We start from the raw sequence: 20,251 nt of genomic DNA on the forward strand, positions 1-20,251 counted from the left end.
TTTTTTACAAACATTTTTGTTATTTAACTTGCGAAAACTCATTTGTCAAAGTGACATCATTGTCAAAAAAATAAAACCGCCAATGTGATGGGATTTAAAAAGCAGAGAAAAATTATTATAAGTTCAAAATCAAGAGAAAAATGGACTTTTCTTTCTATTGAGTTAGAATAATGAAGTTTTAATTACAGAGTTGCTCGTTTCAGGTGAAGCAAAAAATGTTTTTCCTTTGCAGTTTTGGCGTAAAGTCAAAGATAATTTTTTTTTCCTCTTGTAAACTCAATCCAGGGACATACTGTAGTTGGTTACCTATTTATAGAAAAATTAATACAATTTTATTCCAAAAAAACTGCAAGTTTCTTGAATTGTCCTAGATTTATATTCTTACGTTTTTGTTTTTTAACCATATTTATGTTTCCTTAATTCTTACATTCTTGCGTATACGTTTTTCCTTAAGGTTTACGATACACTTTTTCTGCTTTAATACTTGATTTTTATTGCTTACGTTACGTTTCTACGCACTCATTAGGATTACTAAACTTACGTAACAAATATTTTGTTTTAAAATTTTTACGTTATTACTTTTCTTTGTTATGTTTTATTTGCTGTATTATCAAATATGGATATGTGTACGTATACGTCCTTAACTTCTTACGTTTTACCTTACCTTCTTACGACACACACAAATGCATAAAAAGTCCAAACCAATTCCTTAAATTTTCAACATTTCTTTATTTTCATCCTTTTAACTACTTACGTCTTTACGTTTTTGCGCCTTTTTTTTGTCTAATTTAAATATCTGTTTTTTTATTTTATTTTAAATAAAGATGAACAAATTTGTACATATTGGTTTAAGAATTTTAAGTTCTTACGTCTTCACACTACTACTATTTGCACAATCTTACAAAGAAGTAATATTCTTGATTCTGAAATCCTTAAGTTATTTAAAAGTAATTAATTTTGTTATTTTAAAAAACAGCAAGTTTCTTTTTTATATTTTTACGTTTTTTTTCAACCATACTTATGTTTGCTTAATTCTTACATTTTTATATTCTTGCCTACACGTTTTTCCTTACGATTTACGATACACTTTTTCAGCTTGAATACTTGATTTTTATTGCTTACGTTACGTTTCTACGCATTTATTAGGATTACTAAACTTACGTAACAAAAAAAGTATTTTAAAATTTTTACATTATTACTTTTCTTTGTTATGTTTTATTTGCATTCTTATGTTTTGTTTTTACGTATTTTTTTTACTTCCTTGTGTTACTTCTTTATGTTTACGTTCTAAAGTCTGCGTCCTTACCTTTAAATTAATATTTGCGTTCTTGCATTTCAATTTTCACGCTTACTTTCTTAATGTTAAATAAATAATTTAGGAATTTATTCAACACTGTTTTTTATTAATTTAATAGTTGACTATAAGCAGAATAAAATACAGTTTTACTCAAAAAGCTGCCACAGCACATTTTGCATAAATATTATCATGCGCCGCCTGTGCACTCTGTATTTTCCTTTTTGGCCGCCCTGTAGGTGATGCTTTTGGGCGACTCCGGCGTGGGCAAAACGTGCATTTTGATGCAATTCCGGGACGGCCTTTTTCTTTCCGGGAATTATATTTCGACAGTAGGGATCGATTTCAGAGTGAGCCATCCCTTTCCAGCTCCCTAAACTCGATTTCAATAATCCCATTTTTTGCAGAATAAAGTAGTTACAGTGGATCAGACCAAAGTGAAACTCCAAATATGGGACACGGCGGGACAAGAGCGCTTCAGGAGCGTCACCCACGCTTATTACCGGGACGCGCACGGTAAAAAATTGAATTTTTGGGGTTTCCCCCGAATTAAGTGAATTTTTAGCCCTTCTGTTGCTTTACGACGTCACCAACAAAACAAGCTTCGACAATATCCGCGCTTGGCTCAGCGAGATCCGCGAGTACGCCCAAGACGACGTCGTGATCATGTTATTAGGTGAGTCCGGCTCTGGTTTTTCGCCACTAATTGGGCTTTTCCAGGAAATAAAGCGGATTGCGGGAGTGACAGGGCCGTCCGCAGGGAGGACGGGGAGCGATTAGCCCGGGAATACAACGTCGCTTTTATGGAAACGTCGGCAAAGAGCGGGCAAAACGTCGAATTGGCCTTCTTGGCCGTTGCAAGGTAAAGTAAAATCGTTTTCATAAGACCTACTAAAATTTTTATTACTTTTACGTTAAATGCGGTATTGTTAAGAGTAAACCAGAGGGTAAACAAATCATAAATGAAACAGGTCAGTTTTTAACAGGGCCGGATTACTTACTTTCTTTTTGCCTAAAATACTGGAAATGTTTTAATAGTTTTTGATGTAGTTGTTATTAAAGTCAAGTATTTTAAGAAATTTAAAAAAGCCAGGTGGTTATTAACAAGCTATTATTAAATAAATCTGATTTTTTTTTAATAATAGCTTGGTAAAACTCTACAACTAGTTTAGTTTTAAATACGGCCCTGTTTTATTCTAGTGGATGCAGCAACACTTGCAAAGGAACGTGCCATTTATGGAGGGTTACAAATTCAAGCCATTGTTTGGTTAATCCCTTATAATGTGTCATAAAATTTTTAGTAGGTCTTAGAAAAACGATTTTACTATACTAACTAATCTCCCACTCGACTTCTCTAATTGACTTTCAGGGAGCTGAAATATCGGCTAAGTGGCAATCGCACTGATCGAAACAAATTCTCAGTTCAAAATTACGTCAAGGAACAAACACAAAAACCGCCTTGTCCTCCTTGCACCACCTAGACATTTCACAGTTGGGACCCAGAACAATACGAATTAACACCAAAGGACATTTGGATGTAAGACAGTCTGTGATAAAGACAGACTTGATGGACTTGTAGTTGCTTTTCTTAGTGTGCCATCTTCTTCTTTTGGTAAGTGTGTACGTATCATATCATGTGTTAAGTTGGTACACGTGGGGCGGTAATGACACTAATGATATTGTTAGTACAATAATTTTTAAAGCATATACACCCTGTATAAATAAATGAATTCGTTTCATAGTCGCTAGGGAATCAAATATTATATATTCTGTTATGTGGTGTACGGAGTCTTTAAATAAATTATTTATATGGCATTTGCATTTATTATTATTTGCCCTTCTTATCTAATCACTGGTTTATCTCAGTAAACAACGCATAAATACGACACATTTTAACTAAGCTTGTATGCGTATTTTTTATTAAAAAGTATTTTCATTTATTTCTTTATTTTAATCATACATTTTATGTTGTTTTACACTACTTATCTATTCTTTTTTTATCACTTTTTTGCTTTTTGTTTCAATTTTTTATATTTACTTATTTATGCACATGTTTTACAGCGACATCATTTCGACTCGCCCAACGAAAAGTAAAGTAATTCATAAAAATTGGTTTTTGAGTTACGATGGCCCATGTAGGGCCCAAAATACAAAAACGAGAAAAATTTTTTTTGAATAAACAATTATATACCAAAATTTTGACCCTCAATAATTTTCAATAATATTAAACAGTTCCTTGATTTTTTTAAGAACAATCCAAGATTCAATGCAATTTTTCTCAAAACTGTAATTTTTGAGTTACTATAGTTTTCATTGGGAGAGTCGATTTGATATTTATTTGAATCTGAATGAGAGAAAAAATTGTGCCTTAACTGGGATGCGAACCCGGCACCTTATGTCACTGCGCCACCACGCTTCCGGCATTGTCTTTGCTCTAATCTAATATATTAGTTAAAAAAAAAATCCCAAATTTATTTTTTGCGGCTCTACAATGTTTTATACACATTTTTGACAAAAATTTACTTTTACTCTTTTTAAGGTCGATATCGATAAAGTCTATAATTTTTTTTAATTGTGTTTATTTACTTTTATCATACATATTTGCTTTTTGACTTTCTGCTTTGCTCTCTTATTTTGTATTTTGCTTTAATACGCTCTTTCTCTCTCTCTCTTATTTGTTTTTATGCGTTTATGCGCGCACTCTCTTTCTCTTATTATTTTTAGAACATGTGCACATTTTTAAATTTCGCACTTTTATTCGCCCGCCATCTTTTGACATTTATTTGAATTGTATTTGAATTTCAATTAGATAAAAATTGTTGACTTTTAAAAAATATACATATATTATTCTTCGACACTGTCAAAATTTACGGTTTTTCTCCCGTGTAAGGAAGTTTTGACAACTGTTTGGCATTTTTCAATACGAAACGTCAGATTATTTTTAGAGATTTAAAGCAAGTTTAAGCCATTTTGAGTCTAATTCGAAGAATAAAATGTTGTATTCAACTCGTTTGAGTGTAAATCGGATGCTTTATTCCACCTCGTGGTTTAATAATCTACTTGATGAAAAAATGCGTCCGATTTACACTCAAACTCGTCGAATAAATAACTATTGTCTTATGCACAACAAATGACCAATTTCGCGTATTAATTTCAATGTGAAAAGTTCAATTTTTTTCATGATTGTAGAAAAATATGGTTTCTGAGACTCTATCCAAAAACGTTTTGAGACCCTTTCTCTTTATATTTGCTATCACAATAATTGCAAAAGAACTACCGAAAACAATTCAAAAGCAATGTCTTAAGCCTTTTATTTTAACACTTTTGCTAACTGAAACTCAAAACTGACAAACTTCGCAAACAACAACTTCAACTTCAAATCACACTTCTTCAGCGTGCTTTGATTTTTCTTAATCATTGTGACGCACTTTTCATAACTACGACTTCCCTTAATTTCTTCCTTGGTTTTCTCCTTGTGTTTCTCTTCAAGTAACGCTCCCACAACATCCGCAATCCTCCACACGTTGCGTTCGTCTATCAGCGAAATTTTTTTCCCCGAAATCCTCCCTTTGAAGAAAACTTCAACTTCTTTGGGTGGAGCTTTAACTAAAAATCGCCGACTCACTCCCAGCATCAATTTCAAATCCCACTCGGACAGCTTGGCGGTTTTACGTTTCGTCATGTTTCTAAAAACACACTGGACGATGTACTTCATTGTAAGCATTTTGAAAGTTTCCAGAGAAAAACTATTGGAATACACGAACTTGTCCGGTTTTGGCTCCACTTGACTTTGCTTGGTTTGCCCAGATCTGAGTCTCTTGTATTTGTACTTGACGTATTTTGGGAAATAATTGAATCGTTCCTGGACGTAATTTTTAATAGTATAAATCTCCAATTCGTTAGAAAATTTCATTTGGGCCGTGGAATACGACATCATAATGATCATTATATAAATCAAAAAAATTATTTTTACAATAAGCCCATACAGGACGATGTAAAACGCCGAACCTTTGATTTCCAGAAAAGTTTTCAGTGTTAAATCACTTGCACTTAAAGCCATGGTAAACATGGGTCGTACTACTCGTGTTATTTTGTTAAATACGAGGATTTGGGAGCCACACAAAAGTACCAAAGGTAGGGCAAACGCGAAAAGTAGCAAAATATAAGCGATGGAAAAACTAAAGAGTGGTAGCAGACTCTTCCATATGGTGAACTCCAAAATTCGGAAAAATAGACCAAACCGGAGAAACTTCCACAGTCGCACTGTCGCAATACAAACCAAAGTAGCGGCAAAAACTTGCAGGAAATCTTCCAAATAAAACAAGAAAAAATAATTCGAAAACTCGTTGTGTTTGAGCTTTTCCAACTTATCAAGGTAAAGACCAATCATCTTCATCCTCACAACAAAAAGTGCAACACAAATAACACTCATGAAGATTATAACACAATCGACCATAAACCAAGGATCCTTGTAGAAACTCTTCACTTTCCGAATCACCCCCACCGATTGCTTGAAGAAAAGTACCCCAACCCAAATTATAAACATGAAAAACACAACCACAGTAATGCTCTCGAGTTCTCGTTTGACAAAAAGCATGCGAACTGCGTTGACCTAAAACCCAAAATTGGGTCAAAAAACTCGCATTTGTACCAAAACGGTGAGTACTTCGACAGTTTTAGCATTGTAGCCACTCGCACTTTGCTCGTACAGCAGTTTAATCGAGTTAAAGACGTTATAGTTGGCGTTGTAAGTCAAAAACTCGATAAAAATGCTTCGACTCCCTTGATCGATCCAGAGTTTTTCCAGAAATCTGCGAAGGTTGGCATACGTGTTGTAGAGGGTACGTCCCAAGTACCCCACATAGCCACCACCAGTGTACGACGAAATTTCCCCTAAGAAACAACTCAATTTTGGGACAAAAATAAAAAATTGAGTACCAGTTGACCCAAAAGTGCCAGTCTTGACGGCTCCCGAGTACTGCCAAATATTTTGCAACCGATCAAACACCAAATAAGGAGTAAAATCACCCCAACTGTAGCCATAACGGCTTTTTTCCTGCCGCCACCACGTGATTTCCGGCTCGCAAGTCATGTTCAAAAATGCCAAAATTTCGGGTGGTTTGCAGAGTTTCCTTTTGATTCGTTGTTGGCGTAAACGGGTCACTCCGATGATTTTGTTGCTCATGTCGAGCATTAAACCCGGATCGGCCACCACGTAGTTGCCATACCATCGGCTTGGTTGCACCGCTGGTACCAAAGTCTCATTCAAAAATTCGTAGAATCTGAAATTTTGGTACCACTTTCTGGGTTACTACACTATTGCATTACTTCAAAGGTGTTTCGATGTCTGAAAATGGTAAACTTCGAGTGTAAGTACCATCCATCAAGTCTTGCATAATTTTTTTGCTACCGATGATCAAACTGTCCTTGTTTGACCAAACCACGACGTACAAAATCACCACATAGATGCCAAACATCACCAAGTCTTCCAATTCGGAAATGACGTACCTGCGACGCTCCACAACCATTTGTTTTTGCTGAAAAACAAGACTGAAACGAGTTAGACACACCTGTGGTACCAACTGTGACTTGTCTGCGGTCCAACGGTTGGTACAAATGCCGAAAGTAGGGTCTCAAAATCAAATCCCCGAATTTTTTATGTAGGAACCACCTCTGTTCCTCCACATTTTTCCAAACATCTTTAAAACTCCTTCCGATTGTATCCCCCTACAAACGGTTAAAAGTACCGAAACTACAAGCACCACGAGTACCTTTTCCAGTCTCAAATTCCATAAAATACTGATGAAAAACAGAAAAACAGTTTCATAAATAATGGCTCCAACAGCAATGCCGATGCCACTAGAGGTCAACCATCGCCAACTCCGATTCGGTGGTACCCAAAACCCCGCAATCACCAACAAAGAAATCGAAACACTCATCACAATAATTAGTAGTAACCTTAATTAAAAATTATTGTGGTACCACCACTATTACTCAAAGTACTCACCAACAATGAGCCGTTAGACGATACGATAACTTGGCGTAGTCTTGGTCCCGTGAGAATTGCACTTTCGAAAACCTGAAACTCCCTTAGTACTAGGGGGAAAAATTTAGGGCTAATGGTACCGAAAGCAGTACGCGATCGCAATATGACAAGTAAAAGCCACAAATGCGCTCATGAAACCCACCAACACTGTAAAGACATCGACATTAAACTCGCACTTGTCGAGACTATCCCTTAGGGCGAAATCTGGTACTACGTGGAGAAAAAGGGCGATAGAAAACGTCATAAACACCGATGAGAAAATAACAGTTAGTTTTTTCGGGTACCCAAAATTGAGTTCGCGTTGGAACAGATTCCAACTATGGTTGGCGATACGAAATTTCGGAACGTATTTTTTCTTCGGTATTTCATGCTCCCTTTGTGTGGGTGTTAAGGAAATAAAGCTTTCGCCTTTAGTGACAGCGAGACGTTTTTTGACATTGAAATACCACTCTTGTCCTGTTTGGATATCATAAACTAGAATAAAACGACAATCCCAATCAGGGTTTGGTCCCACACAATCGAACCACAGCTCGATTCTGACAATGTCGCCCAAATGGCCACTGGTTGTCACCACGAATATCTCCCGGTTATTTCTTTGCAAGATCCTCATTTTAGGGTCAGGATAATTCAAAACGTGGGGCTACAAACCGAATTTATTTTTTGGTATATTTCGAGTAGCTGGTACCATGCTGGTCATTTTGGTACCAATTAGACGAATCGTGACATTGGACGAAGTGGAGGCATATCGTCCAAAGCCGGTTTTTATAACCACTAGGTACGCAAACCGGCTCCTTCGGTCATTGTCAGGTAAGAAGTACACCTCGTACTAAAAATTTGCCATTACGTGGTACCAGTACCCCCAGTACTTACTTTCTTCCCGATCAGTGTAAATAACAAGAGAAGTAAATAAAGTCCAAAAGTTGTTGCAACAGTTATGAAAATAATTAGGCTTCGTTGTAGCTCCAATTCGAGTTCTGCTTTTTCGACTTTTTGTAAGTCGTTGTCAATATTTCGCAAGTACCCGGCAAGGACTGAGAATTCGTTACATTCGCAATGAACAACACTACTATTTCCATGTTGTCCCGACTAGGAAATTTGATTAAAAAAATTGTGGAACCCTTAGAAAGGGTAGTACCTTACAGGCAAACACCCACGAATTGTTCTTATCAATCCACCGAAGACAGGACGCAATTATGTAACTACTATTATAAACGAGGGTACTCTTAGTGACCGATGTCTTATTGGCCAGTACCCCAACATAGCCCCAAATGTCGTACTTCCGGTCATTGAACAATCTCAGAGTTGTGGTACCACCAGGCCCAATCGTGGTCGCACTAGTGAAATGTTCAGAAGTCGGAAATTCAAATTTAGTAAACACGACCTGAAACCTACCACTAGTAGTACCAATTGGTACCACTACGGGGAACTACATACTAGGAGACGAAACGAGATACAAAATTGCTCGATTTTTTGGACTCGAAAAAAATAGAACGGCGAAGTAAAAATGAGGGCGTTTTACCGTCTCAGTTTCAAATCGTTTTAAATTAATTTAAATTCAACCAGTGTACTAATTGCTTGGAAAAAAATGTAAAAATGTTGAGCTTTACATTCTTAATAAGCTGTGTAAAACGAACGACTAAATTTTTCGCGAGAAATATGAGAAAAAAAATAATAAAATTTAAAATGTGAGCGTTCCATGTTTTTCAAAATGCTGCGAATACAGTTGAAGATACAAGAAAAATGTAAAAAAGAAAGTTGTAGAGAATAAAATTTTGTAGTAAAAAGTGCCCGAGACCATACCTCTATCTTTATTGGTTTAGGCCTCAAAGACGTTCAAAGCCGCTCAATCGACGAATTCGTGTCATTTTTACTGGTGATTCAGTGCCACAGGAACAATTTAAGGTTGAACTACACTGAATAAAAAAATAAATCGTTATTTAAAAATTCTCAAAAAAATATCGTAACTTTTTGATGGGCATAGCAGCAATATATATAAATTATAAATTTTTATCCGTGCCGTTTAAAAATAAAAAAGAACCTCTATTTTTGGCCATTTTATTTTTTTATAAAAAAACTGTACAAAAGAATTTTTTGATTAATTTTTGGCGTATTGTAGATTACCTACTTATGTTACTGTATTTTTTTCATGCAATTTAAATAATGCGTTTTTTTATAAAAAATAAAAACTATTGAATTTTGCAATCCGTTACAAAAACTCAAAATGAGATAAAAACTCTGTTTACTGTGTGTGTGTGAGGTACTTTTTTAATTCAGGAACAACATCTAATTGTAAAAAACCCATTTGTTTACTGTATTTCTTATAAATTTAATTTTTCTTTATTTTGTTTGGAAACTTCTTTGAACGACCCTAAACCGTTGAATATAAAAATATGGTCTCGCGGACTCTTTTGTAGCAATTTTTTTTCTCTACCATTTTGTTTCTTACACTTTTTTTTGTATCTTTAACGATATTCGCAGAACGGAACAAAGTTGTAGAGAATTAAATTTCCTACAAAAAAGTCCACGAGATCATATCTCTCTATCTTCAACCGTTTAGGTTTAAATTAGGCGTTCAACTTATTTCACTTATTGAAAGTGACGGGCAATATGTACATATTTTAGAGCTTAATCATTTTACAAAAAYAATAAAATTACTATCAAATCCATTTTATATTGAATTTTAAAACCAATAAACAAGAAGTTTTCAAACAAAATAAAGCAAAATTGAATGAAATTAATTTTTTGTCTCTTGACCACCGGTAAAAATGACACGTATTCGTCACTTGAGCGTCTTTAGGACCTAAATCATTGATGATAAAGGTATCTCTCGCGGACTCTTTTCTTGAAAATTTTATTCTCATCAACTTTCTTTTTTATATTTTTCTTGCACCTTTAACCGGATTCGCAACATTTTCAAAAATATGAGACGGCCAAATTGCTAAATGTTTGAAATTTTTTTAAATATAGTTCTCAATAAAATTTTTGCATTAGCTTATCTCTTATTATTGAGAATTTAATGCTCTATCTGTCTATATTTTTTTATTTGCCATTTTTTATTTCATTTCTCTTAAAACTTAAACGGGAAAGGAACTATCCAGAACGAAGATGTTTTATTTTACATCGTGTCGTATCCTAGTCTTTAAGTATCCATAGGTACCACTAATTAACAAAATCACCTCAAGAACATCGGAAATATCAAATTCTACGTCAATTGCTTGCTGTGACGACATAGCAACCCTTCGGACTAAAACAATTCGGTCCAAGGGTTCACCCGTCAAGCTTTGGTACCCGCCAGGTACCACAAACGTGTCCTCGACGGATTTCGGCTCAAAATTTGAGTCGTTTCTCACTTCGAAGTAAATTTGAGCCGGTTTTTCGAACTTTCTCACGCGTTGTTTGCAAGAAGAGTGCCAGATTTGTACGCTGGCGATGTCAGTTGTTACTCGAGTTTTCGGAGGGTTCCACCACATGATGTCTTTCGACCAGGTTGTCAACTAAAGCGGCAATACGCCGTTTTGGGTTAAATTTCAGTTTTTTGTTACCAGAATATCGTAAGAATGCTTGTCTTTTTGGAAGTCTTGAGACGGAACTACTGTAACCCCATGTGATTTCACTTCAACGTTAACCAATTCGTAACCATAATCCTTCGCTACAACAGTCTTACTTCTTCTGCCCTCGGTTTCGCTAAACCTCTCGCCGGCTACGGAGACAAACGCCATGGTTTTAGCCGCCTGTGCCGAGGCATTGACAATGTTATAAGTTGATTCTCTTAACTAAGGGAGATAATTTAGACGAAATGCCCAAACAAGCAAAATAAACGCACATAATCCAAATTTTTGTAATAATCGTCGCCGAAATCCTCATAATTTTCGTAGTTTTCAGTGATCAGTGGCTCGTCGATGACTGCAGCTTCTGTTGTTATGTTTATGTCTTCCAAAGGTTTGATTACCTTGTAATTTGGGTTTGTGTTCGTTTCCAAACAAGCCGTTATAGAACTGAATCGAAAAATTATGTATTTATGGTACCACTGAGGATAGATTGGGTACCTTGACATTCTACCAACTTTATCGGCGAGATCAAAAGGGAAGTTATCATTTTGGACCATTTCCAAGTGCTTGTCCATCATTTTCTTGCAAAATGTTGTTGTAAATTTCGAGAAAAGTGGATCACTTTCCGGTAGAGCGTCGTCACTTACCTAGAGTTTTCGGTGAGTTTATCACATGTCTAAGACTATTAACATTATACAGGGTGAGTAAAAACTAATTACTTTACGAAAGAAATAATAAGAAATAAGAAATAATAATTAGTAATGTTTAAAGCACTTTCCAATGTGATCGCTTTTCAAGAATAAAATTTTTCGAAATTTGTTAGTTTTCGAGTTTTGAAAAAAAAATAACGACACCCCGCCATGACATTTTTTTTAATTAAAAATTATGATCTAGTTATGATCTCTAAATAAATATAATTGATTTTTAACCAGTAGTGTTTTAAATAAATTGTTAAAGTTGCGTTCTGAGGGGTGGTTTCGGACGGATTAAAAATGGAAGAAAGTGAGTTCTTATTGGATTTTTTGATCCATCCAATGACTACATCAGTTAAGATAGGAAAATTTTCGTGATGATAAAAAACAATTTTATTTAATTAGAGATTATTTTAGCTCATAGTCTTTAATTTAAAAAAATGTCACAGTAGGTTGTAATTAAAAAAAAGGAATTTCGAAAAGTTTTACTGTCATCATGACTGACATTTGACAAATAAATATATTTTTTTGTTGTTAAAATTGTTAATTATATGTCTTAGGAAATTTATTAATTAAAGTAAGTGTAATTAAATCATCGCTTTGATCTGCTGCCTACCCGTTATTATGCCACAAATCACAATTTTTGAAAGTAAATAAGTCAAAATGACATAAACTGACAAGAGTAAAAAATGAGGTTATTAATGTAAAGGTTGTTTTAGAGTTTACAGTACGAAAATGACAATACTGCCCGAAATTTTAATTCCACAACTGTACATATTTTACACTGCACTAATTATTAAAGTAATTATTTTATGCAAAAAACGTTTGGTTTCATACTTTTTATTCACCCGACAATGATTTTGAAATTAAGTTAATTTTAAATAATAAGAAAGAGAGAGAGAAGATTGAATTATAAGATTGCCCTTTTTCTGTCTCTACATTATTCAGTTTTGCCACCTTAATTTCAAAATCACAGACCACTCAAATCGAAAATTAAGGCAGGTATGAACTATGTTATTTTATTATTGACAACGTAACTTATAAAATTTGCCTGTGTAATTTAATGGGTTCTTCAATGTTTTTGTTTTAATAAAAATTGGTAAAACATGTTTTTTTATTCGTGCATTGCAAAATGTGGCAAAATTAGGCCTGAAGATGTCTGATAAAATACGAAACTCTGGCTTAATGATTTCATTAAAAAAAATGTACAGGGTGTTAAAGAACTCGCTCCCCAGAAAACAATGCCAAATAAGATGGAAAAAATTGATAAAATATCTATAAAAATTTCGACATTATGGGGGTTTAAATTTCAACTCTATTTATTTCCGTTGAAAAAATAATTTTACATGTTTTTTTACTGCAGGCTATTAGAAGAGGAAACAAATAAGCTGTATCATGAATTTTGCTTTGTATGTTCAACGTTATTTGTCGTAGTTTTTGTACCTTTACTGTATAATTATGAAAAAATAAACATATAAGTAGTACAAGATCACCGGTAATATTAAATAGATAAAAAAAATCAAATATCAAAATTTTTTGACAGGTAGAATTTTTTAAACATTTTTTTCTGGGACGAAAGTTCTGAAACATCCTGAATATTATTTACTATGTGTCGACTTTTCAGGTGTAACTTTATTCACATTTAAAAATAGTTATTCCCTACGTATACAAAACCTTGATCCCCTTATAATGACAGTCACATGACCAGGTTTTTTAAATCAAGCAAGTCTGAGGATGCTTAAGATAAAAACGAAACCTTTTGCATAAATTCAGAAACAAGGAATAGAAAAAAAATCAAATTAAATTTTGATAAGAAAAATCGAAATTAACTCATTTTTTTAAACGAGTTGCCACCCAGTTTCTTTTTTTTTTTGCTAAGGGCCAGTTTCATAACTTTAAAGTTGATGTTGGTTTAGAATGTGAAATTTTTGTCAACAAGTCCATAGTAATTAGCATATTCTAAAGCATTTAATTTAAAACTCCTTTAAATTCGATTATGAAACTGGACCTAAATTAGATGGAACAATGAGGAAAACTCAAGCCTACCAACTTCGAAATGGCATTGGTCATTTGAAGCACGTCAGTGACGTCATCTAACGGCGCCGACAACATATCCTCAACCACATTAAACTTCCACTTTGTGAGAAACTCTTTAAGATTATCACCTTTGAATTTCCTATCGACAATCACGTCAATCAAACTCCTCAACCTTTGAAATCCTCGCATTTTATTGACCGGCGAATCGCTCAAAATGTCCTCTAGAATATTATCTTTTTTACCACCAGGATAAATTTTATCGAGTACGTTTTTTAACTGCCTATCACTCATTTTGTCCATCGTGGACGTGACCTCAACTTTGATATGAAATCTCTGCGACGCTCCACCAACACTCTTGACTTTCAAAATGAACTCGTGAGTTGCCGATATCGGCAAATTGAAAAGTTTCTCGCTAACAGTCGGAAAAGGTCCCGCTGCAATCAAATCCGCATCAGATAGTTCGCCTGTGTAGGGTTTTTTCACCGCGTAGAACTCGTATACGTTCCTTTGATGAACATCTTTTTGTAAACACAACATATTGAAGGAGCTGAGGACAGTATCGCCCTTTTTGGGGCGAACTTGACACTGTGAGACTCGCGCCAAGCCCGCGAAATTGAGGGTGTATTCCGCGTAGCCCCTCAAAGGGTGCGATTCCCTGAGCCGGACCGAAATCAAGTACGTCCCCGGCTTGAGGGTGTCCTTTTCGATCACAAACTTCGCCAGGTTTCGCCCAAATTGCGTACTTTTCTCATAGTCGAAATCGAAAGGTTTGTTGCCAATCCTTTTAATAGTCCACACGTAATCGTCATTCTTCACTTGCTCGCATTGCTGGGAACAGTACACCCGAAAAAAGGTCATGGCGTGGTAATTGGACGCGTAGGACTTGGGAGGGCAGTTTTTCTCGCAGACAATCTCCAATGGAACCGTATTTAGTTTAACTTCGATGGTTTTGGTGATGGTGGTGGAATTGAGGATGTCGCCTTTGCCAGTATCTTTTGTTGTCCCTTTCAAGGTCACTTCGATCAGGTCCTGGTCCAGGACATGGCGTGCGGGAATCACCAATTTGCTGTCTGTGGAAACTGGGACTTGTTTGCAAAATGATGATTTTTTCTGCTTGCAACTCCACTCGAAATTGATGTCTTTGTAACTTGGTTTGCTTAGATTGGGGTCGGAGGAGCCTTCAGCGCTGAGGGTGACTTCGGTATTCGGAGGCACTGTTTGATGGCTCCCTCCCGATACCACAACTATCGGCTTCTTCGCTATATACAAGAGAGGGCAAAATTTGACCTCTGTTTCCGGAACCTCCTAAAGATTTCACCTCCATTTTTATAATAGTTTTTTAAATTTGACCGCTATTATGTGATCGTCATTAATGCAAGTATAAAAAGGCTGACCCAGAGGTGTATTTTTTTAGTAGAACACACTATATATTTTTAATAATAACTTTGTGTAAACTATTGTAGGTCTATCTCTTTGCGTTCCGAATTATTCAACATTTTATTATACAGTGCGATCAAAAAGTCTGTCGATCAAACACGCGTAGAAATTTAAAACGTGTGTTTGCTGAAGATAAAATGTCACAATGACAAATGAGAAATGTCAAATAAATTTTTATGTAAATTATTACAGGAAACCGTGGTGAACGATTTGTATAAATAAACACCAATAACATCTCATTTTAGGATCTTTGAGACGTTTCATAGAACAATTTAATTTCATTAGATTAATATTTTTGACATCTAGATAATATACGAACTGCCATGCGCCTACTTGACAGAAAGAAACGGACATTTAAATAATCAGTGCAAAGTCTGCTATGAAAACCTATAATAGCTTGTAGTTCTAGCAAATAGTTGATAAAAATGTTAAAAGAAAAATATCTATAAAAATTTCGAAGTTACGAGAGTTTAAATATTGCACTTTGACTCTATTTATTTCTGTTGGAAAAATAATTTTCTAAGTTTTTTTGCTACAGGCTATTATAAGAGGAAACAAGGAAGCTGTATCTTAAATTCTAACTCTGTGTAATGTTATTTGTGGCTTTTATTACCAAAATTTTTGTACTCTTACTAAATAATTATAAAAAACATACAGGGTAGCCCAGCGAGTTGAAAAAGTCCATGACCTTTAAAAAATAAAATTAAAAAAAAAATTGTATAGGACCTTGATTTTTTAATGAAACACCATATGTTTCTTAGCGTTTTTGGATGTAGATTTTTATAACATTGTTTTTAAGCTAAACTTTTATTGGCCGATTTTGCTTAGTTCTAAAAATAACGCGTTTTTTTTGACGAAAACTTAGTAGTAGCTTACTTTAGTTTTTGTGCAATGAATTTTTAAAAAGTGCATGTTATCGTAAAAAACAACGTCTTATTTCTAAAACTAACCGACTAATCGAAATAAAAGTTTAGTGTAAAAACATTGTTTTATAAGGCTACATCCAAAAATGCAAAGAAACATACGGTGTTTCCTTTCAATAAACATAACTTTGTATCGTAACTTATTTTTGGGACAGTTGGAGACATAATACTTTGGTTGTCAATGTCACTTAAGTGACCTTAAATTGTAAAGCATGCTTTAGGACTGTTAACCTTATTTTTAGTTACTGTCAATCATAGTTGACAAGTTGTATGTACATATTTTTGATAGGTAAATATTATAGCTGTCATTAATTAGAAATTGTCATTCATTTTAACGTTAAAGCTTAAATTACATAAAATTTCAGAAAAGTGACGACCAAAGTATTTTGTCTCCAACTGGACATGCTGTATGGTTGAAAATAATTTTAGGTGATGCACTAGATTAGTATCTATCAATGTCCTATATAATTTTTATTTAATTTTACCATTTAAAGGTCACTAATAGACTTTTTCAACTTGCTGGGACAGCCTGTGTATACAAGATCATCAGAAGATTTAAATAGACATAAAAAATGTCAAATGTCAAAAAATAAATGTCAAGATTTTTTGACAGATAGAATTTTGTAAACATTTTTTCCAAATTCCTGGTATCTTATCTTGAAATTTTTCTCTGGGGCGCGAGTTCTGACACACGCTGTAAATCAAATAGCAAAAAAGTTATAGACCGATTACACACCCCCTGAGTCAGCCTGTATGTAATCAACGACTTACGGTGCTTAGACGTTTAACGTTAGGGTAGAGTATGTATTTTCCGGGTCGAAAAGCGTAAGCCGGGATAGCAATCTTGCTGTTGTTAAAACTTAACCAATCCTGGGGAATATCTATCTTGTGCACAGTGTTGCCTGTAAAAGTCCGAAGACAAATTGTAGAAAAGTAAACTAGACAATAGTACCGTCGATTTGTTCCATTTGCCAATTGTAACTGTAAAAATCTTGTGGGAGGGTACCGAATTTACGAGCTTCAGTTTTATTAGTCCATTTGGTACTAATGTGTACCGCATAATCTGTAGGAAACGGGGTGGACTCCATTATCTTCCACGAGCTGAAACTGGGAGGAAAATTGAAAGGGTGATGGGTTTTCGTTCTAAATCCAGAGTTTACCAGTTATGGAATCGGAGTTTTCCCTTCCATTTGTAAGCAACAGCGGCATTTTTTATATTTAGAGCTGTGTACAGGAGGAAACATACAATTGCAAGCCGCGCAAAATTCGACATTTTTGACAGGGAGTCACATTAAAACTGCTCTACGCCAACTTCAAATTCCATTATTTAAAGTCGCGAAAACAAGTTTTGAATCATTACAAGTTGGAACAGAAAACAAATTTGCATTACAAGAGGTCAATAATTAAAATAAACAAAAATTGACGTGTCAGAAATGGGCTTTATTTTCGTCTAGTTGGTATATACCCTTTCATAAAAAAGTAATTGATGGTGAAATAGAAGTTACTAGACACTACGCGCTGAAAAGTAGTACCCAGTCAAATTTGAATTTTTACTTTAAAATAAAGTGTCAAACCATTCAGTTTAACAGTGTTATTAATAATCAATCAGGAATATGTATTTACCTTAAAATGTTCGTCATCTTAATGGCTTTTCGGATAACCAAAAGCAAATCCCTTACATTCAACACACCTACACTATAAGACAACAAATATTACTAACTGATACAGCAACTAAACATATAAAACATAAACGGCGTTAAACAAAAATAATATAATCTTCCACAGAAGTTTTGGATTCGAATTTAACAGAACTACAAAACATGACAGGTGCAAAGTTGGCGGATTTTAAGCGCGCGAGTACTACCAACGTAATAGCAGTTCACAATGAGCCTGTTTTAGTGATTTTTAATGTGTTTCGTACTTATATTTAAAAATGTTGAATCTGTTGCTGGAAAGTCTATACAAAACTAATTATTTCTAGTGAAGGATGGTTAAAAAAACAACATGGTGCAAATCAGTTTCACGTCACCTTTTTTATTTTTGCCCCTTTTAAAAAATATTTGGTCTACAAGATTCTAATTTCAAATCGGTTTTTATATTTTGCGTCTGTTAACGAACTCGTTTGGGTGTGTTAACAGCGCCTAATGTATTTTAAGTTTTTAATGTTGGTCACAAATACAAGTTGGGTAACCAACCTTAGGGCATTCAAAAACGTAATTTTCTTTCATTACAGTAAATTCCTTGCAATATTGTTCACAATTTGCCGGATTTCCGGCGACGTCATTTTCATTATACATTAATATGTCATTTCGAGTTTTTCAATACCTTCATGACAAACACACAATTTTTTTATTTTTTATTTAAAAACAACAAAAAAAGCCCAAAATAGAAAGAATAAAACAATAGTGTAAAAGGCCATTGAAACAGTCATTTATTTGTTCCTCAACTCGCCCCTACGCCACTCGTGCTTCAACTATTTTTGTTATTATTCCGATTGCTACTTGATGGGACAAATGAAACTCGATTCGTATTATACAATCGTTTATTGTTCACAACTTGATAAAAAATATAAATAGATATAATAGTTATAAAAACATTCGAGTATATTAAAAATTCAGTATTTGGCAAGTAGACTTGTATTTTAATACTGTCATACGTTAGTAGTAAATCAATTGTACAAAATAGTCTCTTTACACCAATCATTGACACTTTGATACCAATCTTGATAAGTGGAATGTGCGTTAACCTTCCCAATTTCTTGTACTACCTTGAGGGAAAAAGACTTTCGTAAGACGGTGGTAAATCCTTATCTGCTTCAATCTGATTGGCACTAGAGGGGTTTGGCGGTGGGGCCGAAGCCCTAGACCCGGTTTGCTCATTCAATTCTATTACCCTAGGCTAAAAAACACAATTATAAAGGGTGTCATGAAAAAGTCGTTACTTACAGCATCGCTTGGATTTTGCGACGAGGAACCAGGATTTGCGAAACTTTGCGACCAACAAAAAATCTTGTACGTCTTGCATATCCAAAGACAGACGATAAAAAGGGCAAAGACCACAAATACGGAAGACACAGCCCCGATTAGGACTTTATTGCCGTAGTAAACATTGACGACTTCCTGTATTTACATTACCAGAAATTGGTTTAGAGTGTTTTAAAGACTTACGATTGGTGTTTGGGAGCAGCCTTCTTCGTCCTCGCAATCCGGAAACGGACAATTGATAAAACTGTCCTTAAAAAAGCCAGAAAAAATACAAAACTCGCGTCGTTTTTCGCTACAAGGCCTGTAGCTGGTATCGCGTTTCAAGACTAGGGAACAATCTGCAAGTTTCGTGTAGTTTTAGCCCCCTTTTAGGCGCGAAACTTACGCCTGTAAGTCGTGAAAACGATACTCAAGTCCATCTCCTCGTCGTTCTCCAGGTGCTCCCTCGAGACCGATATAACGACCCCCAATTCCCCATTTTCGTCGACGAAAGCCGTCCCTGACGACACTGGATCGGCCGTATTTACGAAATTGTGGTCCATGTAGAGAGCGGCGTTAAACCGGCCGCAGAATTTCTGACTCGTCGACCCATCTTTCCGCGTGAATTGCACATAATCTACACACTCATCCGTCGACGAATTTTTACGAAAACTCAAATGTTGTATCACAGCGATTACGCCCTCGCGAGAGCTCGACGGTGTGACTTCGAACCGACATTTGAAATTTCTAGTCCAATCTAAACTATGGTCCTGCAACCGGTACTGGCGCACCACTAGCCCCGACCGGTGCCCCTTATCTAATCTCACTCTACGTTTCTTGTTTATAGCTGAACACAATTCGTCGCTCTCCATACTCACTGCAAAATAGGGCTACAAAAAGCCAGACAAGGGGGCCACACTTACGCTCCTTGTAGCCAGAGGACTGCCGAACCACGCATACGACCAACATGAAACCAAGCAAAAACACTCTCATTGTATTTTTCTCTTACATTGTTTAACAAAAACAATTAGTTTTCATTTGTGAGTGACAGGTGACAGCTGTCAAAATGACACTAGGGACTTTGCCACGACTTTGTTGGCAACGTAGGGGAAAGGCTATTTATTCAAATATTTCTTCTAACTAATAATACAATAAAATAGTAAAGTAACAATTTTGGTATAAATATTTCAAAAAATGAAACAAGTTTCACCTCATTGACACATAAGTAAAAAATACCACAACCACAAATGACACTAGTAACTTTTCACCGTTTATGTTTGGTGACCTGACGGAAAAAATAAATTCAAAATA

The 20,251-nt window shown here is 35.1% G+C and overlaps 3 protein-coding genes across 6 annotated transcripts in view; 1 reads left to right on the forward strand and 2 right to left on the reverse strand.

Moving 5' to 3' along the window:
- LOC123011466 (ras-related protein Rab-37-like) overlaps positions 1-3,109 on the forward strand; it is an 8,215-nt gene extending 5,106 nt beyond the window's left edge. The window contains exons 2-6 of one of the 2 annotated variants that reach the window (XM_044408921.1): positions 1,534-1,644; positions 1,702-1,810; positions 1,860-1,970; positions 2,015-2,156; positions 2,664-3,109. In XM_044408921.1, coding sequence (XP_044264856.1) covers positions 1,534-1,644; positions 1,702-1,810; positions 1,860-1,970; positions 2,015-2,156; positions 2,664-2,775 — 585 coding nt within the window. In that variant the 3' untranslated portion in view covers positions 2,776-3,109. The remainder of the gene's footprint in view (positions 1-1,533; positions 1,645-1,701; positions 1,811-1,859; positions 1,971-2,014; positions 2,157-2,663) is intronic. The other variant, XM_044408913.1, reaches the window with a different exon arrangement.
- A 1,487-nt stretch (positions 3,110-4,596) lies between these two features.
- On the reverse strand, positions 4,597-17,731 carry LOC123016069. Of its 3 annotated transcripts, XM_044416283.1 has the most exons (20): positions 17,601-17,663; positions 17,138-17,288; positions 16,930-17,084; positions 16,749-16,879; positions 13,627-14,922; positions 11,387-11,535; positions 11,164-11,335; positions 10,883-11,113; positions 10,517-10,834; positions 8,476-8,721; positions 8,211-8,426; positions 8,026-8,166; positions 7,421-7,980; positions 7,302-7,373; positions 7,066-7,252; positions 6,878-7,021; positions 6,623-6,831; positions 6,233-6,576; positions 5,961-6,187; positions 4,597-5,906 (listed from the first exon to the last, which is right to left on the reverse strand). In XM_044416283.1, the coding sequence occupies exons 2-20, from the start codon at positions 17,248-17,250 to the stop codon at positions 4,605-4,607; spliced, it is 6,213 nt and encodes a 2,070-aa protein (XP_044272218.1). In that variant the 5' UTR covers positions 17,251-17,288; positions 17,601-17,663; the 3' UTR covers positions 4,597-4,604. The 3 variants fall into 3 exon arrangements, with proteins under 3 accessions (XP_044272218.1, XP_044272220.1, XP_044272219.1); XM_044416285.1 differs by lacking the exon at positions 17,138-17,288 and having other exon boundaries at positions 17,601-17,731; XM_044416284.1 differs by lacking the exon at positions 17,601-17,663 and having other exon boundaries at positions 17,138-17,395.
- Positions 17,732-18,505: 774 nt separating this feature from the next.
- Positions 18,506-20,038, reverse strand: LOC123016072. The gene is given in 5 exon segments (XM_044416289.1): positions 18,506-18,875; positions 18,923-19,096; positions 19,145-19,299; positions 19,347-19,827; positions 19,829-20,038. Coding segments are annotated over 5 exon segments (1,050 nt in total). The 5' UTR covers positions 19,934-20,038; the 3' UTR covers positions 18,506-18,740.
- Positions 20,039-20,251: the final 213 nt, after the last annotated feature.

This window comes from Tribolium madens, unplaced genomic scaffold (genome assembly GCF_015345945.1).
Source record: "Tribolium madens isolate multiple individuals breed KSU strain unplaced genomic scaffold, Tmad_KSU_1.1 Scaffold_19;HRSCAF=116;Tcas5.2_LG9, whole genome shotgun sequence".
Lineage (NCBI taxonomy): Eukaryota > Metazoa > Arthropoda > Insecta > Coleoptera > Tenebrionidae > Tribolium > Tribolium madens.